At 54.2% G+C, this 27,658-nt stretch overlaps 2 protein-coding genes across 5 annotated transcripts in view; both read left to right on the forward strand.

Moving 5' to 3' along the window:
- The window catches only part of GTSE1 (G2 and S-phase expressed 1), a 24,853-nt gene extending 22,878 nt beyond the window's left edge, over nt 1-1,975 (forward strand). Inside the window, exons 10-12 of one of the 2 annotated variants that reach the window (XM_019651693.1) lie at nt 250-454; nt 945-1,157; nt 1,561-1,975. In XM_019651693.1, coding sequence (XP_019507238.1) covers nt 250-454; nt 945-1,157; nt 1,561-1,644 — 502 coding nt within the window. In that variant the 3' untranslated portion in view covers nt 1,645-1,975. Of the gene's footprint in view, nt 1-249; nt 704-944; nt 1,158-1,560 lie in introns of those variants that run through there. The other variant, XR_002125047.1, reaches the window with a different exon arrangement.
- A 4,333-nt stretch (nt 1,976-6,308) lies between these two features.
- On the forward strand, nt 6,309-26,020 carry TRMU (tRNA mitochondrial 2-thiouridylase). 3 transcript variants are annotated; one of them, XM_019651698.1, is made up of 11 exons: nt 6,309-6,486; nt 9,786-9,951; nt 12,982-13,088; nt 15,993-16,115; nt 19,598-19,770; nt 21,419-21,472; nt 21,556-21,622; nt 22,986-23,086; nt 24,546-24,690; nt 25,077-25,159; nt 25,582-26,020. In XM_019651698.1, the coding sequence occupies exons 1-11, from the start codon at nt 6,405-6,407 to the stop codon at nt 25,732-25,734; spliced, it is 1,254 nt and encodes a 417-aa protein (XP_019507243.1). In that variant the 5' UTR covers nt 6,309-6,404; the 3' UTR covers nt 25,735-26,020. The 3 variants fall into 3 exon arrangements, with proteins under 3 accessions (XP_019507243.1, XP_019507241.1, XP_019507242.1); XM_019651696.1 differs by lacking the exon at nt 25,582-26,020 and having other exon boundaries at nt 6,338-6,486; nt 24,546-25,155; XM_019651697.1 differs by lacking the exons at nt 6,309-6,486; nt 25,582-26,020 and adding an exon at nt 7,081-7,201 and having other exon boundaries at nt 24,546-25,155.
- The last annotated feature ends 1,638 nt before the right edge of the window (nt 26,021-27,658 follow it).

Raw genomic sequence — 27,658 nt, forward strand, 5'->3', positions numbered from 1 at the left:
CATGGCAATCCACTGCCACAGGGACTGCAGCCCACGCCATCGCCGGCGACTCATGGCAGCCCAGCTCCAGGTTGAGCTGTTGTTCAGCATCTTAGCTGTGGAGGGCACTGTCAGTGGCCCTCATATGTGGGATCCGAACCGGGGCCCTCTGGCATCCCAAGCCAGTTCTTAACCATCGCGCCACTCGGCCGGCCTGCAACGGGCATTTTAAGACATTCCCTTGTATGGTTTTCCTTTTTGTCCCTGCAGAACTGTGCCCGTGACGGGGAGCCACAGCAAGGCTGCACCTAGGTGTTTGGACTTGTCGTCAGACGGGGGTTTTTCTCCTCCGCCTGCTGTGCCGCAGGCACTCAATTTTTCTCCAGAAGAGAATGATTTTACTTTTCCAAAAAGTATCACCATGGAAGTAGCACTGGACGAAGCCCAGCCACCTGAAGCGACGTCCCCCAGTGAGGTAAAAGAACCAGCTGGAGTCTGCTTGTGTCAGCCGGGACGGACGGAGCCTGCCTGGAAGCCCGGTGGGAACGCAGGACTGTGGCCAAGTCGCCTCTGCAGGATTTCATCCTGTGACCCGGGGCCTCATGCCAGCTGTGCCAGAGAGGAAGTCAGGCCCTCCACTCTCTAGAAAAGAGCCACTCGTCTCCCCGGTGTTGGACCAGAGAGGGCCAGGGTTCCGAGGATGGGCAGGCGAAGCGGGGCAGCGGTGAGGGGTTGGTGGGAGCTCCCGTGTTGGCTGCTGGCAGGAGGGAGGTGGACGGGGGTGAAGGGCCGCCGGAGAGGAGAGAGCTCGGTGGGTACATGCACACCCCACCAGGGGCGCATCCGGGCCTCCTTCGTTGGCTTTCTGTTAGCCACCTGGGACGTAAGCAAAGCCTGTTTTCCCAGGATGGCTGACAAAAAGATGCTACTGTAGAATCGCCTGTAAGTCCTGTGCTCTTGTCTAGGCTGTTCTTGTGGATATCACACTGGACCAGCTTACCATCACTCCGAAAGCTGGAGGCGCGCCCCTCGCCGACCTGCCCCTCATTGACCTGTGCGGCACTCCAGAAGCAAACGTGGCCTGGGCATCTGAAAGCAGGCCTCTGATCGACCTCCTGGTAAACACACCAGACACAGACAGGAACACTGCATCTAAGCTGCCCCACGAGGTGGGACAGGTGAGGCACGGCAGGAGGGCACATGCGGCTTTGGTGACCCTGGAGAGTGGCCACTGAGGCTTCTAAGTGCGACATGTCTCGGGGCACACCTCATCTGTGGTGGCGAGAGCCCCAAGTTCAAGTCCCTGCCCGGGAACCCTAGGGCAGGGGTCATGTCCCTTCCACTGCGGGGCCCCCGGTGCCTGAGGTGGTGAGGGAGCATAGCTGTTTGAGGAACCCAGAGTGCTTCAGGGCAGCGTTTTCTCCCAGCTGCCTAGGGTGGCCGAGGAGATGCCAGTGTGCCGAGCCAGGTTTACTGACTGGCCGTGGCCCCCAGCCACCCTGGGCGGCCGTCCTGCGGTGTTGGCGGGCTGGGAAGGGTCAACAGGGACGCTCTGTTCACCTCCTGTCCCTTCTCTTGCAGCTGATAGACTTGTGTTCTCCTCTGATCCAGCTGAGTCCGGAGGCCGACAAAGAAAACATGGATTCACCACTTCTCAGGTTCTGAGTGGAATGAAATCTTCCCAACTTACTTTGTTACAACAACAGTCAGTCCTAAAGTGGTTTCAACCCTTACAAGCAACCTTTAGGAGAATATTTATGGGGAAAAATGTTTTAAACCTAAGTGAAATTGCTGTGCCTGGAGTGGGGGCTGTGGGATTGGGGGTGTGTGTGTGCCCACCTGCGGTGACTACTGTCCGGCAACGCTGTCGTCACAGCCCCACACGACCCTGGAGTACGAGTCGGAAGTCCTCCAACTGAAGAATTTGTTTTGATTTGTGTGTGTGTGTAAAAAAGCAAGTGACTGTTTTAAAAACCAAGTTTGTATGAAAAGTTAAGTGTTCTAGATTTATTTTGAACTAAGTGAAAAATATATTAAAGCATATCTTGATTTTTAAGATTATCTTGATTTTCAAATATACAGAACTATTTTTATCACTAATCAGTATGCAAGATTTATATTATCCAAACTTCAGAATTTAGTGTAAATATTGATGGTTGGACCTAGAGAGCATTGTGCTAAGTGAAACAAGCCTGACTGAGAAAGAGAAACACCATACAATCTCCCTTTTATGTGGAATCTCTTTAAAAAAAAAAAAATCAACAGAGGTGGGTGAAATGGGTGAAGGTGGTCAAAAGGTACAAACTTCCAGTTATTGGAAAACTAAGCCGTGAGAATGTAATGGGGAAAAAATTAGTGTGAATACAAATTGGTTTAAACACAGGCCCCAAGTCCGGGGCGGCCGAGGAATCTGGACTTTCCGTGGGTGCCCAGGTGGTCCAGCTGTGAAGGACGTCAGGCCTCCCGAGAGGAGGCTGCTCTAGGGAGGTGGGGTGCAGAATGGTGGGGGCCACGGGTGGGCCCCTGGCCTGTGCTGGAAACGGGCACGTGCCTGGTGGAGGGCTGAGGACTGCTGGTCAGTATGTTCCCTGCTGGGTGGCATTCTGAGTATTTGTAAAACCTAACTGGCCTGAAAGCCACAAATCTGTACAGATAGCTCCTTGTTGTATGAGGAAATGTCTCAGTCCTAGTTCAGTGGCCTCACAGCAGGGAGGAGAAAAGCTGCTAAATGGGCTGTGGTCGGCGTTCCCTGTAGGAGAGAAGGGGCCTGGGTCCCCGAGGGCTGAGAGCAGAGCGAGCGCTGGGTGGCCCGAGCTTTGGACTTGCTCTGGTTAATGTGAGTAAATCACCACGGGAATGGTGACTCCCATGCTGTCAGGAGTAGGAAAACAAGCGAGTATCACGGATGGCATTGCTGTGCCTGGAGAGAAAGCTTCCAGTTTAAAAAGGGACGCTCGGAAGGGTGAGTTCCTAACCGGAGTTGTCCTGAATAAACCAGCAGACTCCAAACACGGCACGCTTGCTTGGCGAGCAGAGACTGCCAGAACCACAGCAGTCCCTGTTTCATCTATTCCCGGGGGCAATAGAGAATTCTAGAGTCCAGTATTAGAACCACAAGTGTCCTCAGGTGTCTGTCTGGTCTGGCCCCTCATTTTATAGGAGGAAACCCAAAATCTGGAGCTGAATTAATTTGTTCAACAAATATTTATGGAGACTGCTATGGACAGGCTGCATTTCTACCAGGACACAGTGGGGTGCAAAGTTCATGCACCCCTGCCTTTGGGGGCTCCCTGTCTGGTGGAAGAGGGACCATCCGGGGCTCTGGCGTGGGTGGAGCGGGCCCTTTGGCCTGCTGCCCCCTGGCTGTTCTCTGGTGCCCCTCCCCAGGCTGCCTTGGGAGCAGCTAGGGTCTCACGGGGGCCCAGGTGCACTGTCCCACCTGCACATGTCCGCAGGCAGTACAGAAGTAACTGGATCTTAATTCTCTCCAAACATGGGAGAAGCCCCCAAGAGCACGCCTTGGATAAAGCAGCACCTCCCGCCGCACATGCGGCGTCCCCTCTCCTCCGGGCCTGGTCTCTCTGTCTAGCATTCGCTCCTTACCTCTCCTGGCTCCTGGGTCCTAGCCCACCACTCACAGTGAGAAATCACACAGGCAGCTGGACTCGCGCGCTGCTGGAGCTCCGAGGCGCAGCCACCTGCTCTGTACAATAGTGTGAGTTCCCGTAGCTGCCACTAGAGGGCCACCTCCTGGGCTTAACCAACATCACGTGATTTTTACCATGTTTCATTGATTTCCTGGCACAAATGTCTTCAGGTTTTCATCTCTGAAATCCATATCTCTTACATTGCTGTTGGCAGGTGGCACTGGGATGTCACTGTCTTTGCCAGGGCTGGTCCATCCGGGGACCTGGGTTATACACGGTGGTTAAAGACTCGGAGCAGCAAAGCAGCTCAAGTAGCACATATTTAACTGAAAAGTTGCAGAAAATATGTCGCCAATGTATCATGTTTCCGCCACTTTGCAGGTGGGTTGCTACACACCTAAACCTAAAACCCTTTTCTTGGGCAGGAAAACAGTACTTCTGCCCTAACCAACTGACATACCAGGAAGGGGGTGGCTCCTCGCCCACTAAGAAATGTCCAAACCTGTAGAGAATTTTTATGAGCTTATTTGAGTCAAGCAGAGGACACACCTAGAAGAGCTCAACAGACTGAGAAAAATTCTTCCAAGAATGGCAGTTTGCAGCTTCTCTCATGCACTTGGAATTGAGGAGGGGGCTAAGGAAGATGACGTGAGAGGAAGCAAGGCAGGCATCGGGTTACAGGAGAGTTAAGGAGACTGTGCTCTCTTGAGGGTGGTCGGTCACCCTTTAGAAGGAAGGATCTGAAAAGAGGCATTTTGAAGAGGCTTTAACCCAGATGCACAGCAACAATGGACAGGGCTTGCTTAAGGCAAAGATAAGCCTTTTACTAAAAAAGTTAGATGCATGGGGCGGGACCACCCCCATGACCTGCCCAGCTAGGAATTTATGATCAGGTCACCCTGTGAGATTACTTTGCACGGAACCCCTTTCTTCGTCCACATCCTCTAGACTGGACCCACACAATCCAGTGATGTCAGCACGGCCACAGCACAGGCTCAACTGACGGTTCACCTCTCAATCTGCTGAAGGCCAGGTGTCCAGGTACTGGGTTTACTCATCTCTTCTGGGAAATGCAAGATGAAATTGCTCCCTTGTTGGATCTTTCCCTGATACCTTATTCTGAAAAAGCGATCATTCTTTCGTTCCCCGCAGGGGCCCTGCCACCTGTCCTCCTACCGGGAGCCTCCTACCCCAAGCCTGCTCTTGGCACCAGAGGCCATGACTCCAGGCAGCAGTCCCAGCCTCTCGTTAGAAATGGGGACTTGGGGCCTTCCTCATTTTACTCTAGACCCCTAAAACTACCCATATTCTCAAGAAAACGGCTCACCTTAGTAATCACCCACATTGAAACCCTTATGTTCGCTGGTGACCTTTATAGACTGGTAAGGAATTAACGTGATTTTAATGCCAAGCTTTGGTGTAGGCCTGATTTCAAAACCATCTGCTTTGGGGGTTGCATTTCCTCCTTGCATTTTTCAAATCCGTGATTCAAATCCTACCTGAAATCAAGTTAGTGGACTGTGCCAGCAGTTTTTAAAAATGAAAAAGAACAAAATGAAAACTAACATTACATGGCACATTGCAAGTGTAGGAACTGTTTTAAGACGTGTACTTTTTTATACTTCTGTGTGTGGGTAGGTGTGTACGCTGGGCCACCCTGTAACATGTGACACTGTGGGTGGAAGTCAAAAAAGGAAATCGCGGACTTAAAGAACACCTGTCTTTTGCACCCGAAGGCTGTAGCCGCTGGTGTCAAACCAGACCTCACAGTGCTCCGAGCCCAGCGGCGTTCTTGGTCTGAGCGGTGTCAGCCCCGCCCTGGCGCCCCACGCTGACCACCACCGCCGCCGCCTCGCTCCCCCAGCCGCTCGTCACTGGGCCTCCAGCCACCTCTGCTCTGTCCGCGTCTCCTGTCAGGGCCTTCTGCTTTGCTTTCATTGGCACCCGCCTGCTTCTCGCGCTCTTCCTTTAGGCCCCGCAAGCGTTTTCAGGTTGTGCTGTTTCTACCATCCGACTCCCCCAGCTGTCATCAGCCAGGCTCCCCGCGCATGCATCCACGGCACCTCCAACATTGCAACTGACCTGGCAGGCCGCTTCCTTCACGGTGCGCCTCCCACAAGACAGAAGTCAAGTCCTCCACCCTCTTTCTCACCCCCGACATCCGCTCTTGCCACCAGCAAGGACGATAGATTTTTGCCTCCACATCCGTATCTTTGTTTCTGGTGCCACCATCCCTCTCCCAGATGGCTGGCTGCCATAGCCTCCTAGCCAGGTCCCAGCTCCCTCTCCACGGGGCGGCCACGAAAATCTTTCTAGAAATGTAAATGTGGACATTTCGCTTCCCTGCTTGAAACTTCCAGAGGCTCCGATTGCTCCACCCCGCGTGTGGCCCCAACACCCCAACCCAAGGTCCAGACCTACGCAGCCTCCCGGAAGAACCCAGCTCAGTATCACTCTCTCGGGGGACGACCACATACTCCTGTGGGTGCTGGGAACGCAGCTGGGAACGACGCACGTCCGTCCCCGCGTAGCTCAAACACACACACTAATACAAGTCAGTACTAAGTGTTAGGCAGCGGTGCGCGCCCAGGGACGAAAGCACAGCGGGCACGGGCTTGGGCGGACACGGAAGTCCAGAGCGGCGTTGGGCTGGCGGAACGCTGCGCGCCGAGCACACGCTTCCAGCCGGGCCACATCCGCGGAGCGCAGCGGCGGGGGCGGGACTTCCGGCGCGGCACGGAAGCGGCGACGCCGGTTGGAGAAACTGGTGGCGTGCGGATGCTGGCGGCGCGGCACGTCGTGTGCGCCCTGTCCGGCGGCGTGGACAGCGCCGTGGCCGCGCTGCTGCTGAGGCGGAGAGGTGAGGCGGCCCCGTCTGGAGAGTCCCGCCCCTGCCCCGCGTGGCCTTGGGCGTCGCCCCTCTCTGGGCTGCAGCGTGCGCGCGGGCGCGGTGGGACCGGTGGCCGCTCGCATGGCGCCGCGCTCCTCACTCTGCCTGAGGGTTGGGAGCAGCTAGGCCGCCACCCACCGTGGCTCCCGACGCAGTGGATCGTGAACCTCCGCCTCTCCGGGGCTTCCTGGCTCCGAGGCCCTGCGCCCGGCGTGTCGGCGGAGTCCTCCCTTAACCCGGGAGGCCACGCGCGCTCGTGAGGGCAGCTGAGCGCCGCGCGCGCCGCAGCGCTGCGTAGAGGTCCTCGTGCTTTCCCGTCCCGAGTCAGCCGTCAGGCGGCGTGTGCGATGCCGAACCGCCGGTGTGCTCCGCGCAGGGGCGACAGCCTTTCCCGCAAAGCGCTGTTGTTTCTTCCAGACACCTGACGTCTCCTGGGCTCGGAGCTGAGGTTAACGGCCCGCCCTCCCGAGGCCTCATCCGCTTAGCGGCTTCCGTGGAATAAAGCGTGAATGCAAGGCTTCTGCCCGTGGGCAAGCGGATTACACCCCCCCCCCGCTCCCGCCCCCTGTAAAGGGAGGTGACACCTGCCCCAGGGGTCCTGCAAGGATTAAAAGACAGCACAGATAAAGGGTTTGCCCCGGTGTCCTGCACGTACTAGGCACTCAGAACACATTAGCGGTGATGAGTACGTATTAGTAAGTAGCTATCATGAGAGAGAATAAAAGTGCTAAATAGCATCATGGCGAACCAAGCATTACGGTTGTGAGAAAGAGAAAGCCTCAGAGGCGGCGGCGTCTGAGCTGAGGAACGGCAGGATTTCACGAAGCAAAGCACTGGAGGCGGGAGGCAGGCTCTTCCGGGAGGCGTGCGCGTCTGGCCGGCGGGGTCCGGGGAGCAGGTTGAGGCCGCTACGGAAGGGGCGCGAGTAGGGGCTTTACCGTATTTTGCCGTGTGTAATGTGCACCCGCGTTTTTGGCCCAAACGTTCAAGGCAAAAAAATCTTTTCCTTTTTTAATTCCAATTTTTATTTGTTTACATGTAGGCACTCGTTTTTTATATTATAAAGGAATTTTAGCATTTTTTAAAAAAAGATAGTACGGTACAAGAAATTTTATGTAACGAATAATTACAAAACACAAGAACAGATACAAGGTACAAGAAATTTTACCGGTAACAAATTTACAGCAGTCATCATAGAAGGCCAAGAACTCTTCATCCTTACAAGTTAGTCGTAAGTTCAACAAAACATTATGTTATTCCAGGGTAGCATTTTGCATACGGATATCGTTATTGTTTTCTAGAGTTACACTTTTAACTCAAGCATAAATTAAAGAATTAAAAGTATTTATATCGATACGGAATTAGTACTACCCATGTATAATACACATTCTTATTTTTCTCTCACAAATTTGGGCAAAAAAGTACACATACATGGCAAAATATGATAGATTATGTTGGATAGACAGTGCAGAGCCCTTGAATGCTCCTGACACGGCGTGCGACACGTTTTGGGAGATGCGGGGAGACCAGACAGTTCGCTCCTCAGGAGGAGAAGCTCTCCCTCCCCGCCAGGAGCCGGGCTACAGCTGCACATTCCAGCCCTCCTTGGGGGAAGCTGGTGGATGCGGCAAGGAGAAGCCGGGGTCCCCTCTCTCCCCTTGGCATGGAGGGCTTTCCCAGTCTTCTTGGAGGTGCATATCCTGCCACGTGCCCCTGGAAAGTTAAGGCTCGGCCAGGCATTAAGGTCCCATCCTGAGTCTGTGCCCGTGTAAGTGGGTCACATCCCCATAAGAAGGTGATCAGGCAGATGAGGCTACAGAAGGGTAGATTTTTAGAGCTCTGTGTGGTTGTTTATTCACTCGACAAGCACTGTCGAAGTTCCTGTGTTGTGCTGGGCAGCGCAGGTGCTGGGGACACAGGGTTGTATGCGACACAGCCGTGCCCTTGCCTCAGTGAGCTGTAGGGAGACAGGCCTAGAATGACGAGCCCCAGGTGGCATGTGCTGTAAGAAGCAGAGCCAGGGGCTTCGGGGAGCAGAGCAGGGAGGGCCTGCTGACCTGCTGGGATGGGAGTGGTCTTGCCAGTGGCTTTTTAGTTCTGGCAAAGCTTTGTCATTAAACCTGTTGCTTGTACTATATTAAACCTCTTTCACGGTCAAGTGCCCCATCTTTACACTGAGCCTGCCCCAAATAAACAGATTTGCATTCAGGGTAGGCGCCTGCCTGCGCACTTCACTAAGGTTGAGTAAGGCTAAAGTTGGTCTCATCAGCATTTGGTTGGGTAGTTTTCACAACAGAAACGGGAAAAACTAGGTCATAAATATGTAGGTAGTACAGCCCTTATACTAAACTAAACACATTTTAAATGGTTATATCTGAGTACCTAGACTCAACCTTAGGTGGTAATTTGGAAATAACTTTTTTTTTTTTTTAAGATTTTTATTGGGGAATTGGGGGAGGGGAACAGACAAGTTGCTATCCTTTTGTTCTTCAGTCTAGTTGTGGAGGACGTCGCTTCACTGGCCCAAGTTGGCACCATCATTGCGCTCTTCCCGGGCGAGGCAGATCAGTCGCCGGCTTCTGGACGGCCGCTCACACTGGCTGCTAGCTACACAATGGTAGCCCATGGCAACCCACTGCCACGGGGGCTGCAGCCTACACTGTCGCCTGCGACTCACGGCAGCCCAGCTCCAGGTTGAGCTGTTGTTCAGCATCTTAGCTGTAGAGGGCAGTGACACTGGCCCTCATATGTGGGATCCGAACCGGGGCCCTCTGGCGTCCCAAGCCAGCTCTTAACCACCGCGCCACTCAGCTGGCCCGGAAATAACTTTTGAAATGAGTTCATATTTCTTATAGCTGAATGGTGCTTTTTATTTCTTTTGAGAAATTTTGTTGAATTTCTGCTCTTCACACATTTGCCAAGTAAGCCTCTGTATCTGTTAGGCATTGTGCTGACACAGGGTGGAGGGGTGGGGGGGTCATGAAGATGAAAAAAGTGCCACCTTGCTCATATCCTGGAGACAGGCGAGCAATTTCAGTCCGACAATGTGTTGTAATGATGGAAGCCTTTACAGAATGCTGTCGGGGTGTAGGGGAGGGAGCAGCTCAGTCGCCCGGGGACAGGTGGCTGCACTAAGGTGTGAATCAGCTCCCGAGGCCATGTGGCAAAGAAGTGGATGCCAGGGAACTGCTAGGAGCTCAGAAACTGCTGCCCTTTCGCCCCAGGTTGACTTTTTATCTGCTTTCCTTTGTCCTCCCTCCCTCCCCCAGGTTATCAGGTGACAGGGGTGTTTATGAAGAACTGGGACTCCCTGGACGAACATGGAGTCTGCACTGCTGACAGAGACTGCGAGGATGCTTACAGAGTTTGCCAAATCTTAGACATCCCTTTCCATCAGGTGTCCTACGTGAAGGAGTATTGGAACGATGTGTTCAGGTGAGTGCAGTTCACAGATGCAGAAAGCTTCCTGATGCGCTGTGGGTCTTTCCAAGGGAAGGGTCGCGGGAGTCGGCCAGACTGCCCTCAGTGGTGCCAAAGACCATGTGCGGACGGCCTCAGCCGCCCTCCGGGAACTGTGCGAAGCAAGGCCTGGATCCCAGAGGCCCCTGGCTCTTATCCCTGCTATTTTGGCACCTTCCAGAAGTCTCTTTGTTGCTTCTTGAGCCTTGAGCTGTTTCTGCTGCTAACTTCGTGTAGGGAAGCTAAGTCTGAGGCCCCCCAGGAAGGTGCCACGAGGTGGGTGTCCATGCCCATGCTGGTCAGTGATGGGGGGGTTCTGAGGAAAAGAGTGAAGTAAGCCGCTCCCCTGTGCCTTTTGAAAACAAAAAAACCCAAAAACTTTAAGAATCAAATATAATCCTAACAGTTATAAGTGCCTTCTCTGTACTAGGCACTGGGCTACCTTTGGGAACAAAAAGCTATAAACCATGGTCCCATTCTGTAGGAATTTGCAGCCTAGCTGCAGGGAGGGCATTATTCTCAAGAGCAGCGATGGCGGTGAGTGGCGTGTAGGAGGTACAGAGCCTGTAAAAAGGCTGCAGGCTCAGAGCAGGGAGAGATGTGACATGTGGGGTGGGCAGAAAGGCTTCATAACAGAGGGGAGGTCTGACCTGCCTGTGAAGATCACAGAGGAACAGGGAAGACTTTCCAAAGGGGACAGCGAGCGCCGTGGTGAAGACGAGAAATGCCCAGCGTGTCTTTCATGACTATTGAAAAATGAGGCTGGATCCTTGTTGCTGCAGAGGGAGGATGCTGAGGGCTGGAGACAGGTGACCCTGACAAGGCTGTGAGCCGGGTGGCCGGTGAAGGGTCTGAGGCAGCAGCGATGTGCCCGGTGGTGGCTTAGGGTTAGGGACAGAAAGTCCTTGAGCTCCATCCTGATTCTGCACTAGTACTGTGTGTCACTGGGCAACTTACGCTACTTTCCTAAGCATCATTTTCGTATCTTTAATAGGCAATAAGTGTAGCTTTTGTTGTTTTCATGGTTAAAAAGACAAATCTGGCAGCCAAGTGTAGGGTGAGTTAGGGAAGAAGACTGCAGGCGGAGCGTCTAAGGAAAGGCTGCTGGAGATTCGGATGGCGTCGGAGTGCGGATGGGAGGTGAAGGCTGCCTGTGACAGGTCCCCCGAGGACACATGCCCTGGCAGTCAATGTGAGGCGAAAAGATCGCCTGGACCAGGTCTGGGGCGGCCCTGGAACCTATGCTTTAACAGGCACTTCAGGTGTTCTGATGGCGGGGTCCTTCCGGTCTTACTTTGGGAAACTGTGATGGGCCTTTGAGCCTGAGTGTAGGGGCAAGAGAAAGCGGCAGAGCCAGTGCTGGCTTCAGGATCGTCTGGATTGGTGGGGAGAGCTGATTTGGGGGGATTCCTCTGAGCACTGCAGAGTTTGAGGTGATAGCAAGAAATCCAGGTAAGTGTAAACTTCACCCTTTACTGCTAAATTTTGAAAGTACATGAGCAAATGTGATTTTTTTGGCCACATCCTATCAGGCAGATACAGTGGCTGGTCCTGAGTCCTGCAGGAGGTGGGAAGCAGACATCTGCTTAGAGCCCAGGTTCCCAGCCAGTGTTCCTAGTGCTTTCTTTTTACTGTCCCTGCACCGAGCTCGTGTGAAGGGAGAGAGCCCACTAGCGTATTAGGTCACCTCTGCATGGTCACCCGGGCTCTGCCCAGTCGGCCCCCTGTCCTGTCCTGTCCCTGCTCCCTGTGGGTGCGGTTATAATTGTGCTCACTGACCTCTGCCCTGAGCGCTCACTGCTCTCAGAGCACCCTCCAGCTCAGAAGCTCCTGAGCCCTTTAGTTCCAGGCCACTTGGCCTTGTGGGGTCGGAGTCCAGGTGGCCTTTCCATCTGCCGCACAGAGTGCAGCACAGCTCCGCCTCCAGTGAACAATGTTTTGCTAATGGCAGCTGACACGTGTTCGGTTATGCTGGTGAGGAAATGGTTAACAGGATAAGTTTTTCATAAAGGGCTTTAAATGGTCAACCTCTTCATTCAGTGCTTGTTACATAGAAAAAGTTCAGAGAGTCAAATATGGATTCGTTCCTAAGTAGTTCACAGTTTAATGGATCTCTTGACAACTTTCTAACAATTAAAAAAAAGGGAAGAGTATAATAATAGCAAGTGTTGTTGAAATATGGAGCAGCATGAGTTTTATGCACTCCTGGGAGGAGTGAACAGCGAGAGGGACGTGTCACTGCCTGCTAAAGCTGATGGTGCACGTGACCTGTGACCCTCTGCAGAGTCTTCATCTGTCTTCACAAGGCAGCTCTTGATCAGCTTTGTTTTTTTAACCCTTATTGATCAATGGGGAGCTTTAGGTTAAATGAAAAAAATGACCACATATACCAGAAATACACCCACTTTTAAACTCCTAAAACGGGTGTCAATCGCCTCCTGAAGTGAATACTCTGGGACCATGAGATTCTGGCTCAGGGACCCTTCTCCCATGTCCAGCCGGTCCAGTAGAGCAGAGGGCTGTTCAGTTAGGTGGCCGCGCCCTCTGTGAGCAGCAGGCCGTGGCCAGTCCGCAGGGGTGCGTGTGGTCACACGAGAAAAGTGGCTGGCTGCTCGAGCCTGGAATTGTAACTCCGGTTACTTTGTTCCCACTCTGGGGGGAACCTGCAGAGGAAGCAGGCTTTAGTGAGCACACACGCACCCCGCACACGCTGGGAGCCTCTGCGAGGCAGTGTGGCCGCTGAGCTGTAGCAGCAGGTGAGAGATAATACCTTATTTTTTATCCAGGCTTACGAGTTATCATAGATGCAGGTGGCGAGTGCAGCCAGCTTTAAACAAATGCTTGATGAAAAAACGGAAAACGGCTGTGGGCCAGAGTGCTCCTATGTTGCAGAAAACTAGTTTTGGTAAGATAAGGAGAAACTCTAAACAAGTAATTTATCTGATTTATTTTTTTGAGGAATGTTTCACACTTAGAAATGAAAAGGTTTTTTTCCTTTTATTCCAGTGATTTTTTAAATGAATATGAAAAAGGAAGGACTCCCAACCCTGACATCATCTGCAACAAGCATATCAAATTCAGTTGTTTTTTTCATTATGCTATGGATAATCTTGGTAAGTAATTTGCATTATCTTCATTTGTTTTTTAAAAATTCATAAGATTTTCAGAGATAGCCAGAAGCCAAAACCTTGTCAACAATTTCATCTTTCAGAAAGAAAGGAAGCAGTGAAAACGATAGTATTTTGTTTTTCACTGAATAAGAGAGAGCTTTCTGGTGATGTGCCCGTGGTAGGTTCACTGGGAGGAGAGATGCCTGTTCATCATGGCCGCACAGGGACAGGCCCCGAGCATTTCGGGAGAGCCCGCCTCACAGGGCCCTGAGGAGAGATGTGCTGGCTCAGTGGCCAGAGGGCCGAGAGCGGGGGCCCCGGGCCGGCCGGTTCAGCCCTGTTGGAGCAGCTCCGTTCCAGACGTGGTTATATTGTATTTAGCGGAAGTACAGGAGCCCCGACGCGGGGCCAGGAAACGTGGTGTTTCGTTCATTGTTACTTACCCTTTGCTAGTCCTACTGAGACTTCTTCTCTTGCTCCCACAAGTGGGTTCCCACTTCCTCCCGAGGACAGGCCCGTGTCTGTACCTGGTTCTGGGTTCTGGGTCTCTATTCTGTCTCTCTGACTTGAATCCGTGTCTTAGTGACCTGCTCTGAAAGCCCATCCTGTGGCCAAGGCCCCGCTGCCCCTCGACAGCTGGCCCGCAGGTTTTGTCGGTCCCTAAATCTCTGCTTTGTCCTTCCCACCTGCCTGTGGGGACACCCCGTGCCTTCATGCCGGCCCGTCCTGACTCAGTTACCTGCTTACACTGCTCCTTAGCACCTGTTGCTGTGCTGTTGTGTATTCCGGGGTCTTTTTCCGTCCCTTGCTTTTGGGGTCACCATAAAGAGCTTCTGAAGTTCCGGGTGCTGGTCTTTCAGTTCATTCTGTCCCATCACAACTCACCTGCCGTGTCTGGCCACGTGCCCAGACACAGTTGTGTGCCACGGACCCAGTGGTGTCACAGGACTGTTGGCAGCTGTCCTGCCAGCACTTTGGTAATGACTGAGATGGGGACAAGCAGGCTTGTAGGTCTGGTGTACAGCGACCTGCAGCTGAGATGGCAATGACGAGAAGTTTGTTCATGGAGTGAGGTAGTGAAAAAATGCCTACTAAAACAGAATAAAAAATCTTAACAAGGGCGGCCGAGTGACTCAGTTGGTTAGAGCGTGTACTCTGAACAGCAAGGTTGCTGGTTTTGTCCCTGCATGGGCTACTTTGAGCTACACCCTCAAAATTTTAACAAATTTGAATGCTGGACACACCAAAAACATGAAATTGAATACAGATAAATGCAAAGTTTGCCACCTAGGCTCAGTAATTAATTCTCCCAGTACAAGACAGGGGGAAGATCTGGGGCCTCAGCTGCCCCAAGCTGCCTGTGAGCCTGCAGTCTGGCGTCTGGTGTCAAATCCAGTACAGCCTGAGCTCGCCCCAGGGTCAGAGAACATCTGAGGAAGGGAGAGGGGTCTGCTGTGGTCTGCCCTGGGGAGGCCACGTCTGAGGGGCTACATTGCTTCTGATTTATTCAGGAGAAAGAATGACAGATGCATGGAGTGAATCGCGTTTGATTGTGAGTGTGTCCGGAAATGCGCCACCTGATGAACTGTGTGATTTCCTTGGGGTCATCACCGCAGTGCTCAAGCCCATGAGTTAGGATTACCCCAGGGCTCCAGCATGTCACAGCAGAGGGCAGACCTGTAGTGTGCAGGGGAGACGTTCCCTGGAGGCACAAGGGGCCCTTCCGGAGGGGAATACTTGCCCAGGAGAGCGCGGGGCTCCCTGTCACCTTGGCTTTTCTGGGAACCCTGAGGGGCCATCTCTTGGCCGCTTTGGAAGGATTTTCTGCACTGAACATTTCCAGGTCCAAGCTTACTGCGTGAACCCTGCAGCACAGACTAAAAACTCACGGAACCTGGACTTTTGTGATCTCAGGGCTCCTCACAGAAGACCCTGGTGCCACCTGTGTACCTGTCGTTGTTCTTCAAGGAAATAGACTTAAAGGGCTTCTTTTCCCCTCTATTAGAAAACCAACCAAGATGTGATAATGTGTTCTTCAGTGTCCTGTTTCAGGTAGTCAGTATGCAGCAGTTATCCTTGCCGTGTCTTCCGTTTTATACTGAGCTAGTTCGGTTGGTTAAGTACTGAGTCAGTTTTGCTGCACCTTCCAGCAAAAGTCTCGGAATACTGAGTATCTGAAATTTGCAAAGAGGGAGAGGTTATGGACACATATGTGCCTTGAGAGGCTCTTTTACTTTTTTCATAATCTGCAAAGAAGAACTTGAATATGCTGGATGGTCCTTCACTGTGATAAAAATAATACATATTTATTAAAGAAAACATAAAACTACAGACCAGTAAAACCAGGAGAGAAAATGTCATCTATAGTTTCATTTCCCAGGATCAAAGGAATAGACTTTGGGATATTTGCCTTCATCTTTTTCTGTACATTTTAAAAAGTGGGAACGTAGTATCTATACTTTTTTTCCCTAAGCCTTAAGCATTTTCCCCATGTCATTAACATTTATTTGTAAGTGGCGCTGTTATCACGATGGCATTTTCATTTACTTCGTATTCTCCTAGTATTAAACAGTTCAGTTGTTTTTAATTTTTCCTTAGTATAAGAAATACTGAAATGAGCTTTTTGTATTTAAATATTTGTGTGCATATCTGACTCTTTCCTTAAGCTAGAATGGATGAATGGATAGATAGTAACTTTTGAAAGGCCCTTAAAGATGCAGTAAAACCTTGCAGCAAGGCTATCTCATTTCAAATGGGAGTTCAGGGCCACTTAGGTGCCCCTTGAGAGAGGGCGGGTCCCCCAGGGTGAGTGGCGTCTGTGCTTCTTTAAGCACCTGGGCCAGTGCTGGCCAGAGCCATCCAGCGCAAGTCTCAAGTCTGGTCCTTGTGTTTTTAAAAACCCCACAGGAGCAGACGCAGTTGCCACCGGTCACTATGCAAGAACTTCGCAGGAAGATGAAGAAGTCTTCCAGCAGAAGCACATTAAGAGGCCAGAAGGGCTTTTCAGGAACCGCTTTGAAGTTAGAAATGGTAAGTAGAAGTGCCCAGGTCAGAGCTTCCTATTCTGAATAAAGGAGCATATTCTGGAGAATGGCAGTGGGCCGTTGCTGGAGCGTGCCTGCCAGACCCCGAGGGTTCCGAGCTAGCTTGTTTCTTTTGGTTTCCTCTTTGAAAAAGCACAGTTACCAGGAGGGTCATGTCCCCCAAGGCCTGTGATTGGGCCAAAGAAGAAGTCCCGGTCGGGGGCCAGGTGGGGCTGGTGGGAAATCGAATCTGTAATTTAGATCCCAGTTCTAGACACTGCCTGTCGGGGGCCTGCAGGTTCCCATAATATCTGAGGAAATATTTGACAGTAATTGGAGTGCTGTAGGCCGTTACTTACCATTAAGGTTTTGAGGGCCTGAGTTCAAGGTACACTTAGTGTGACACCAGTGCGGGGACCTGATGTTCACAGCACTGGCCTGGTGGCCAGGCTTACAGCTGTGTTTAGAAAGATTATATTTACAAATTAGTTCATCCAGTATCAAAGGGAGCAAAGTGTCACTTTCCTTAAAAAACATATATGCCAAACAGGGAGCTAGGAAGTCGCTGGCTTGTCCTGATGCACATTTGTGTGTAGAAAAGAGGAATTCACATCACTGTTCGGTGATGAAATGGGCTCAGAGCCGTGTTTCTGCATGGACTCTGTGTTGTAGGATCCTGAAAGGATTAGCACTGCTGCTCCTGGCCGCCTGCCTCGGTCACCTGCCCCTCTCCAGTCCAGGGCCTTTTGTGCACCGGTTTCCTTGCCCTCCTCTTAGCGGGTCAGGAGGCGACTAGCCCCCTCCCATTTCACAGGTGAGGACACTGAAGCTTGGACCTTCCGTGGGATAGCTGGACCTCAGCCCAGGTCTGCCCAGCCCCATAACTCGTGTCCTCTCTGCTGTACCAGGCTCCACCTGAGTGCTGACCTCCCTGTCACCCAGCCCGGTGGGAAGGCTGCAGCCTTTGTGCACAAGTGCACTTGATCACTGGAGTCCTGAGTGTGACGGCAGCCACCTGGCTGCCCTGCTTTCCTTCCTTCCCTATCAGGAAGACACGGCCTTGAATTCACCAGTAAACGTGAATTTCAGGGCCCTGCGTAGACGAAGGGTTTGTTTCCATAGTGAGTAGACGTGCCTGCTCACCTAGAAAACGTGCCTCCCCACAGAGCTGCCTGAACCTTCTGACGGGCCCCCGGCGTGCTGAGGCTGCTCTGCTCTCAGCCACACGCCTTCTGTTGAGTAGGTTTTATGTGGTTATTTTAATAATACCACAGTGTCTGTTTGCAGAGTCTTTTTTTGCTGGGGAGGGGGAGAACAACCATGGTCATTGATTACACATTGCTTTCATGCTACAATAGCACAGTTGACTCTCTTAAGGAGAGCACAGCTCACAGTGGCCCATGCGGAGATCAAACCGGCAACCTTGGTGTTATCAGCACCACGCTCTAACCAACTGAGCTAACAGTTAACCTCTCCATAGTGTGTCTTTTTTGAACACTAAAGTTTTTTATTTTTTATTTTTTTTCTTAAAAGATTTTTATTGGGGAATTGGGGGAAGTGAACAGACAAGTTGCTGTCCTTTTGTTCTTCAGTCTAGTTGTGGAGGACGTTGCTTCACTGACCCAAGTTGGCACCATCATTGCGCTCTTCCCAGGCGAGGCAGATCAGTCGCTGGCTTCTGGACGGCCGCTCACGCTGGCTGCTGGCTACATACAGTAGCCCATGGCAACCCACTGCCGCAGGGGCTGCAGCCTACGCCGTTGCCGGCGACTCATGGCAGCCCAGCTCCAGGTTGAGCTGTTGTTCAGCATCTTAGCTGTAGAGGGCAGTGTCACTGGCCCTCATATGTGGGATCCGAACCGTGGCCCTCTGGCATCCCAAGCCAGCTCTTAACCATCGCGCCACTTGGCCGGCCCTAAAGCTTTTTATTTTAATCTAGTTCAGTTGCCCTGGAGACCTGGAATAGGGCCCCCTGGCCTGGGTCTGGGCCCTTGGGGAGCGTGCACAGGGGACAGCATAGAGCCTGGCTGGGCTAGTTGGCCCCAAGGCTGGGGCTCCTGGTAGATCTCTCCTGTGCAGGGTGGCAAGTGGCATCACTGGCCTGGCCGCCGTGACCACGGGGCCTGAAGGAGCAAAGGTGCAAGAACAAAGCTCCTGGCACAGCAGGCCCTCAGCAGATGTTCCCTCCTTTCCAGGGCTTAGGATCGCCCTGTCTTTTGTAAGAATAATAGATTTTGAGTTGTTTAAAATAACTCAGGCCTACGAGCAAATGCAAATTGCTCAGTATTCTGAGGCTTTGATACACACACTGATTGAATTTAATTTTGAAACAAAAAGTAACATTTGGCAAATGCGTCTGCCTAATGATTGGTTGAGTGAACTCTGTTTTTTCATTTTTCAGCCTGCTTTGTTGTTTTGTACATAAAAAGCGATGGAATAGAAACTCAGGTGATTGGGCTCAGTTTGCAGCTCTCCCATTCTCTGCCAGCACCATTTTGGGCCAGTCACTTTCATTGTCTGACCTTCAGTTTCCTTGTCTGTAAAGGAGGGGTAATTCTTCCCACAGCTAACGTGAGAACAAATCAGGGACCATTGTGGGGAAGCATTAACTACACAGGGAGCGTGTTACACAACTGCAGTGGGCATGCTCTGAATGCGGCTTGTCAAGGATTCACTTAGCACAGAGATGAAAAATGGCGAAAGAATCCATAATACTGGTACTAAGTAAGTTATTTCCATTGGCTAGTAAACTTCAGAGTGGGAACTCAACAACTGCAGTCACAGAAACTGTCACATGCCAGGCAGAGCAGCCCTGGCCCAGAGCGGGAGCCGGGCCTTCTTTCTGAATCAGTGTCACGTGCCCAGCTCAGCCAGCCACACCTCTGCGCTGTTGCCTTCACGCTGGAACCGGTTCCTCACGGTAAAATAGAGACTATTAGAGAAATCACAGTGGGCAGCTGACAAACGTCAGCTTGTCCTCTAAACAAACACTGTTTTTACCAACAAAGAAAATGTACTTAGAGAGAGCTGCTGCAGGCGGATAGCCCTTCCCCAGTAGTGGAACCTGGAGGTCGAGGGTCCTTGAGAACAGCCAGGTGTCAGCACATCTGTGATTGTTAGGAAAGAGCTCAGCGGACAGCACATCGGCGGGGTTTTCTGTAAGTCGTTGTCTCGTCCACTTTTCGCACAGGAGCTGCATATATTTTAAACTTGTTTTTTTCACGGGATGTTTCAGCTTTGAAAATAGTATCATCTAAAGGACAAACTGGAATAGATTTCCTTATCATGTAAAGTCTACCTTCCCTGTATTGTTTTAAATAGTAGATGAATTGGGAGTGAGAGGGGTTCTTTTTTCGGTAGTCTGCTGCTGAGAACTGAGCTTCGTTTCTCCCCGAACAGGGGGGCCGATCTAAGTAAGCAGGAGGACGTTATTAAGAGACAGCGTGGTGTTTTCATTCCGCAACATCTCTTGTTCTTTACTCTTGGCAGCGGTAAAGCTTCTCCAAGCAGCTGACAGCTTTAAAGACCAGACCTTCTTTCTCAGCCAGGTTCCCCAGGATGCCCTGAGGAGAACCCTCTTCCCTCTGGGGGGGCTAACGAAAGACTTTGTAAAGAAAATAGCTGCTGAGAACAGACTTCATCATGTGCTTCAGAAGAAGGAGGTAGGACTGAGGGGGTTGTGCTGTGTCTGGCAGAAGCCATGGCCTGTGATCGCCCACTGCTGAGAAGCCGCTGCGTGCACAGCAGGAGGCTCTGCTGACATTCAGAAAGCAGCTCGGAAGTGTCTTCTCCCTCCTGCCCCTGCCCGGCCCCCTGGGATGGGCAGCTTTCCCTGCGGCCTGGGTAGCTCCTTGGGCGCTGTTGGCCCAGCTGTCCTGAGAGTAGGGCGGGAAGGCCCAGGCGCCGAGGCTCCGGTGTCATCACTCATCCAGCACCCTCCTCGAGTGCCTTCGTGCCTGCTGGCCTCCAAGGATGCAGTGGGGAGCCCACAGATCGATTAAGCCCTGCCTTCATGGAGCTTACGATCAAAGGGGGAGACAGACAGGAACGTACCACTGTAAACTTAGAAAAGGCCTGGGAGAGAGGAAACACCATGGGCTACAATTTAGAATGAGGGATAGAGACGCCAAGAAAGGGCTCTGTGACGGGGACAAATAGTCCAGAAAAAGGGCAGAGCATGTGCAAAGGCCCTGAGGCGAGAAAGAGCCTGGTACATTGATGGACTTAAGGTAAAGCCAGTGTGCTCCCAAAGGTGCCCAGCCTCCGGCTCCCAAAAGTTCCCAACCTCCCACGAAGGCTCCAGAGTAGAGGCCTCTGTCTGCCAATGTGAGGATGGAAGGACTGGTGTGACCTTTGGGCTGCTGTCTGCGTGGGGCTGGTGTCCTGAGCTATTTGTGCAAATAAAGCTGAGGTAGGATCTGTCAAAAAAAAAAAAAAAAAAAGGTAAAGCCAGTGTGGTGGGGGCTGGTGCTCGAGGGCGGGGAGCGATGGGACGATCCCAGCGAGCTCTGCTGACCCCTGGTGTGCTCGGTCCGCTCCGGCCATTCAGGGGTGGGGCAGCTTTAGCTGTAGCCGCCACTTCTGTCTGTCTTCCCGGGAATGGGCATGGCTGTGCCTTCTGTCAGCAAGTCATTGTCCGCTCCACCCATTCCTCTACCCATCCACTCTGCTCGTCTCTTTACCTGTTCCGTTTCCGAGTGGCTCTGGTAGGAGCCGAGGGAGCCACCCTCTTAGGACCCACATTCCAGAGACAGAAACCAAGGGATAAGTGATGAGGCCATCCGGTGATCATGGCGGTGGGAGAGCTTGTGCCGGCTCAGTCTTCTGGCGCTAGGACATGTCACTCGAGGAAGGAGACGCTCTGTGGATGTTTCAGCTTCTGGCCTGGCCGTTCCCTTCCTGTTCCTGGAACAGGAACTGTCCCTTTCTCTCCCTGAGACTCATGCACAGTGAAGGGCTTACGCAGCTTTAGTTTTCTTTCCTGGGGCAGCTGGTGTGACGGTCTGCAACACGGGGCCAGACCCTGCTGGGTATGGAAGTGGCATGGCTTTGCTCACTGAGCTGGCAAGGGCTGAGCTTCGGGACCATCAATAAACCCCGAGAGGCTGGCATTCTGTAAGCCGCTCCCGGGCTGTCTGTGGGTTGTGACTGGCGTCTGGGTGCTGGAGGGGGAAAGCCAGCCCTGGGCCTGGAAGTGTGGTGAGGCCCCGGGCAGGAGGGGAGGCCGATGGAGGCCTGAGCCGAGGAGACGCAGGCCTGTCTGAGGCCAGACACCATCCCCATCTCACGGTCGGCTTTCCTTCATTTCAGAGCATGGGCATCTGCTTCGTCGGTAAAAGAAATTTTGAAAATTTCATCCTTCAGGTGAGTATTCTTAGATGCGAACGGATGGAGCCATGTTTCTGCCCTGGACCTGGTCCCGCAGTAATGAAGTGTTTGTTTTCCAGTATTTACAGCCTCGGCCTGGTAAATTTATTTCTATAGAAGACAATAAAGTTCTGGGAACACATCAAGGTGAGGTGCAACCTCCGGCTGCTTTTCATTGTGAACTCCTTGAGTCGCGGGGCGAGTTTCAGCTCCGGGAAGTGTAGACACGGTGCCGGCTGTGGGGAGGAGGTGTGGGCCGCGGGGCCACAGTAGCAGCTTTGATGGGGTGTTTGTGTTTTCCCAATGTGGTCTCCTTCTAAGCATGGCAGCTAATAAAAAAGGATGCCATCCGATTAAAGACTTGGCTCTCTGAGTTATGCGTAAGCCCCTGTAAATAGAATTACAGAATTATTTTTTCACTATATCAAGAAAATAGACTACGGAAAATTTCCACCCTGATGAAAGCAGTTAGGTTGACTTCGGAGCATGAGCTTCCTGCCTTAGGACAGTGTGGAGAGATGCATCAGGTGTCTGCACGTATGCGAGGCGTGTTGCGCACTCACGGGCAGGCATGGGGGTGGGGGCCACGTGGGCCTGCACTGAATGGCGTGGGGAAGACCAGGACAGGCGACTTGGGCAGGACACCGCAGCCCGGGTTAGGAGGGCGGAAGTTGGGTCGGTGAGTGGTGGGGCTGTGCCCTTGGGGCCTGATGACCACGTGAGTGTGGACCTGGCGTGGGTGCGAGCTGCTGGAAGGATGAGGGCTGCCGCTTGGACGTGGACACGCTCACAAGTGGGTCATTCTTTGGAGATCGCCCACCTCGTGTTAGACACACAACTTCCCCGTCTGTAGGGGGACTGGGGCTTACATGTCACAGGCTCCTGAGCATTTCCGAGATGGGAGGAGGTGACAGCTCTGCTGGGGACAGAACTGCAGGGTGCCCCCCAACACTTCTCCAGCAGGAGGCCCTCGGAGGACGCATGGCCACGGAGGCCTGCAGTTCAGTTGTCGGCTTTCATGAAGTCGGGTGCCATGACTCCCTCAGTTGTCTCTGCCACATGTGTCAATCTGGGGCAGGGATGGGGGCGGGCCTGGCCATCTGGCCTTGTGATGTTTGTTGTGGGGGTGGGGTGCACAGAGGTAGGAGGGATTGGGCACAGAAATCGGGGTGCATGGGTTGGGGGCACACCTGTGAAACCCACAGCTGTATCGGAGGCTCAGCAAGATGGCACTTGTGCCTTCAAATGGGCACTCGGCCCCATTCTAAGGAGTCGTCCTGCTCCTTGTAGGTCAGGAGGTCCTGGGGTGCAAGGGACAGCCCAACCCAGGCAGGGACACGGATGGGACAAGCTCGGGTGCTCTGCCAGGGCTGACGCTGGTGGTTGGGAGAACCGCGGCCTCTCCGGGCTGTCCCTCGGTGGTCCACAGAGCCCTCCCGCCCTCCCCCCCCAGCACGCAGGGCGTGGTGTTTGAGCCTCACCCCACCTCACTGAGAAACTGCTCCCGTAGGTTGGTTCCTGTACACTTTGGGCCAGAGAGCCAACATCGGCGGCCTACGCGAGCCCTGGTACGTGGTGGACAAGGACGGAACCAAGGGCGACGTGTTTGTGGTGAGTCGGGCTGGCCTTTCAGACAGGGACGGAGGTCTGCCTGGCAGAGGCCACCATGGGCGTGCCACCAGGCTGGGCTGGCGCAGTCCCACAGAGCAGCAGTGGCTGCTGAGTGTCCTGGCCCCTACCGCTGGGGATTGGCCTGAGGTGCCAGGAGGATTTCATTTAAGGTACTTATTAGGCTCTTACTGTATGCCGGTCACTCCATGAATCACCACATTAGTCCCTAAAAGTAGATACTGTTCCAAGGGTTTTACCAAAGAGGATAAGACTCACAGGTCAGGAGGTGTGCCGGAGAAGAGGTAGCTCAGGGCCTGGGACTGGGCGTGCACACACAACGTCCCAGCAAGGGACTGTTGAACGATGTAAGTGGCAGAGCCAGGACCACACCAGGCAGTCTGCCACAGTGGGGCCCTGCTCCATGGTGACCCCGGGTCCATCCTTGAGCTCTAGAACAGGGCTTCACAGAGGGGCGAGCTTGACTCCCCCGTGTCCCCCCGGGCCTTTGGCAATGTCTGGGGACATTTTGGGTTGTCACAACACGGGAGGGTGGAGGGAATAGGTGCTACGGGATGTAGTGGGTGGAGGCCAGGGTGCCCCCGCCCGTAGCACAGTGATCCAGCCCCAAATCCCAGGGTCATCAAGGCTGAGACACCCTGCTCTGAACAAGCTGGGTGCCATCTAGTGCTCGGTCACAAAGATGGGGAGCCTTCTCTTAGACACAGGCAGAGCAGCTAGCAGCCCTTGCCTGCTGGTTCTGGGGTACCTCCTTCCAAGAAGAGCTGTGGACAGGTATTCCAGCCAAACATGAATTAAAGTGATTTAGTGTAAAATTCAGTGGTCTGTTTACTTTCAGGAAAAACAGAAGTGTCATCTACTGACACTTGTCCCTGTAGGGGTCTCCCTGCCTACTTAGAGCCCGAAGCCCCAGGACCTAGCACTCTTGGTCCTGCCTCAGGGGGGAGGCTTGCTAGATCCTAGGAGGCCAGGGGCGCTTGGGGGTCGGGGACAGGGTCCTCAGACGCAGACCACCTCAGCCGGCCGCGGGGAGCCTGCACCGTCGCTTCTTTCTCCAGCCACTTGGGCTTTGGTGGGATTCCTGCAGTGGCCTTTCTGAGAAGTGAGCCAGGGGTGTGGCTGGCCCCAGGCAGGCTGTGGCGGCAGAGTGAAACTTGAACTTGAAGGAGTGCTGAGTGCGGTCATGAGGTCAGCTTGCACGCACTCTGGGGCTCGCTAAGTGTGACCATGATACGTGACTTTCCCTCCTGGGCCTTAGTCTCCTCTTCTGCAAAACGGACATCAGGAGCTCCTGAGAGAAGCGTGAATTTCCACGTCAGACACTTCAGTTTTCATGCGTGTTTGCTGTCAGGATTGTGGTTAGGGACAGTGAGGTGGTCTTGGGGCAGGACCCCTCTGGTAAGGGCTCCGGGGCGCCCGCCCTTCGCGTTCTGCTCCGCAGGCACCGCGCACCGACCACCCAGCCTTGTACAGGGACCTGCTGCGGACCAACCGCGTACACTGGATCGCGGAGGAGCCGCCCTTAACCCTGGTCCGCGACAAGATGATGGAGTGCCAGTTCCGGTTCCGCCACCAGATGGCGCTAGGTGACAGCGGGTGGGGTCGCTGGGAGGCCAGCTTGACGATGGCCTTTGCGTTAGCCCCCGGGCAGCAGAGCCCCCCCGTTGTAAAGATTGCACGCCATATTCAAACGCCCCTTTCCCGCTGCCCACGTTGCGGGCAGGCTTGGGCGGCGTGGAGGCGCAGCTCAGTTTCCTCTGTCTGGGCTGCGGGGAGGGTCCCCGGAGGGCAGTGCTGGGCTGAGGGTCCCGGTAGTGTGTGTGCTTTCTGGGGCCCAGGCTGGCAGCTCTCCGCCCCCCCCACGCACCCACACACACTCGCCTGGTGTTCCTTCCACCCTGGGGCCTGAGACCCTGCGGCCGACCACACGCGGCTAGGCCGTGCCCCTGCAAGGGTCCCTCTCTCCACCCAGTGCCATGTGTCCTGACCCTCAACCAAGACGGCACCGTGTGGGTGACGGCTGTGAAGGCTGTGCGGGCCCTCGCCCTGGGACAGGTGAGTGGGCGCCCAGCCCAGCTGAGCTCCGGAGGGGGTAGGGGGGAGGGGACACCGGGCTGGGAGGCCACTTGTGGCCCAGGCCAGCCCTAGAGTGGAGACGGGCTTTGGCACTTGCTCAGCTGCCCCCAGCGGGGCCCGTCCTGATGAGGGGCTTGTGGCCGGTGGGCTTCGTGCTCGAAGGGTGCCACCTCACTTCTCCCCATCAGAGCACCTGAGTCACAGGGGGGGCTGTGGGTGCTCAGGTCACACCACCAGTGACCGTGGGAGCTGCTCGCCTTGCCCTGCCTCTCCCGAGGCTGAGAGCATTGTCCCTTTTCCCCTCCCCGTGTCCCTCCCCCCTCCGCCCCGCTCCTGGCTGCTGTGCATGTACCCCTGATGGCGAGTCCCACTGCAGGTGACATGGCCTCTCTCCTTTGCAGTTCGCGGTGTTCTACAAAGGGGATGAGTGCCTGGGCAGCGGGAAGATCCTGCGTTTGGGGCCCTCTGCCTACACACTCCAGAAGGGCAAGACCAAGTCCGCAGTGGCCACCGAGGACTCCGGCGATGGCCCACGCTCGGGGCCCACGCTCTAGGCGCCGGGAGCAGATGTGACGGAGCAGAGCCCGGTTTGGCCAGCCAGGGCCAGGACCTGGGCCGCTGCTGCTGAACAGGGAGCCTGGCCATGGAGAGCCCAGGAAGGCCCGTCCTGTCTTCTCCGAGTTGGAACTCCGCCCAGAGGACTTGCTGGCTAGTGGGTCTGTCCCAGGCACCCCATTTATAGAGTTCCATTCATACCCAGGGGAGGTTTCCACCAGGAGCGCACGGACGGGCCTGTGCAGGGGCTGCAGGGACAGCGCTGAATAAAACTTCTGTCCACGACGTGGATTCTGACGGCGGCCTCCATGGGGTGGAGGACCAGGCGGGCTGTGGCAAGGGCAGTGCGGGAAGGCAGATGGACAGCATGGGAGAGCGATGGAAGCCCCGCCCTCCTCTCCCTGAGATCCTCACCTCACCTGAGGCCAAGGACACGTGATGCACCTTGAGCTGAGTCCCAGCGGCCCAGGGTCTGGGGAGGATGAGACCTTGAGGCCTCCCTACCCCTGCAGGGGGCCCAGCACCCTAGCTGGTCAGTCATATTGAAAAGGGAGTAACTGCAGGGGCCTTTGTCTCAGTGAGGGGTTCCAATGAGGTAGAAAGTTGACTGTGGTGCACGTGCACATGTCTTTGGGCTACCAGAAGGGAGTACCCCAAACCAGATGGCTGGTGCACAGCAAAACATATGCTGTCAGGTCTGGAGGCAGGTGCAGCATGGTCGGGTGAGACCCTTAGGGGTCACAGGGCCATGTCCTCTGTTCTCACATAGTGGACAGGGGGAGCACCCTGAGGCCTCCTTTCTAAGGGTCCCATCCTGGGGCTCCGCCCTCCTGACCTGAGCACCTCCCGAAGGCCCCACTCCCAGGGCTGTCTCATCAGGTGTTAGGGTGTTGACCTGTGAATTTTGGGGGCACACTGAGACCATAGCAGTGCGTGTGCGTGCGTGTGCATGTACATGTGTGTGGCTGGCCAAGAACTGCTTGGCAGATGAGAATAAAGACTTCAGAGCTGGCTGTGCTGAGTGGTGACACCCTTTGGCCTGGGGGCATTTTGGTCACTACTGAGTCCTGGGGTGACTGTCACCTTGCTATCTGTTGAAGGAGGCAGGCTGGGCGGTGGCCGGGACTCAGAGGCCGGAAGTTCAGAGATGCACAGCTCTGGCTTCTCCACGCTCCCTCATGGCCTCTGTGTCCGCTGCCTCTGGCAGGACACACGGCCTGCGACTGCCCTGCTCCAGGGTGGAGGGTGGTCAGGGTCAGTGCCCTGTGGGCCCCAGGGCCCCTGGTGCTCTGTCCCCAGGGCTCAGCCATCTCACTGGCCTCAGACCCAGAACTTGCACGGTGCTTCAGGCAGGCGCCTGTGGGGACTAGAAGTGTGGTGCCGTCTTTTATGGATGGAAGGTTCTGGACCAGAGGCAGCACAGTCCTTGGAAGGCGGTCATGTAGCCATGCCCTCTAGGCCTCAGAACCCCTAGTGTTCAGTGACCAGGCTGCTGGTGGCAGGGCCAGCCCTGGGTCGGGGTGCTGTAACCCCCAGGCAGGTCACAGCTCACACGTGACCACAAGGGAGGAGTCCAGAACCGGGTGACAGGCACCTCGGCCCCAGACCGCCCGCCACAGGGAAGGGAGGGCTTCCTGCTGGACGGGAGGGGAGGCCTTTGAGCAGATGATCCCTCTGGCCTCTGAGGTACAGATTGGGGAGGGGGACAGAAAGGGACCAGGTGGGCTGTGGAGGGTGGGACGAGGCGGCAGGCAGGGACAAGGGTTGAATTTGGGGAGTAAGCTACAGTGGGTCAGGGGGCAAGGGCTTGCCCCCTGCTCTGCTCTGACCGCCGGTGCCGGCAGCAGCATGGCTGCAGCCTGGTCTGCAGAGCTGGGCCGCCCACAGGGAGAAGGGGCTCCGGGCACTGTTGGTTCTGTCCGG

This window comes from Hipposideros armiger, unplaced genomic scaffold (assembly GCF_001890085.2).
Source record: "Hipposideros armiger isolate ML-2016 unplaced genomic scaffold, ASM189008v1 scaffold_164, whole genome shotgun sequence".
Lineage (NCBI taxonomy): Eukaryota > Metazoa > Chordata > Mammalia > Chiroptera > Hipposideridae > Hipposideros > Hipposideros armiger.

What these genes read in the sequence shown, in the direction of transcription:
- TRMU (XM_019651696.1), top strand. Translation starts at nt 6,405, where the DNA reads ATGCTGGCGGCGCGGCACGTCGTGTGCGCCCTGTCCGGCGGCGTGGAC. An exon ending in TTATGCTATGGATAATCTTG is followed by an intron (nt 13,089 to 15,992) that starts GTAAGTAATTTG and finishes AAAACCCCACAG; the next exon opens with GAGCAGACGCAGTTGCCACC. An exon ending in AGTTCTGGGAACACATCAAG is followed by an intron (nt 21,623 to 22,985) that starts GTGAGGTGCAAC and finishes CTGCTCCCGTAG; the next exon opens with GTTGGTTCCTGTACACTTTG.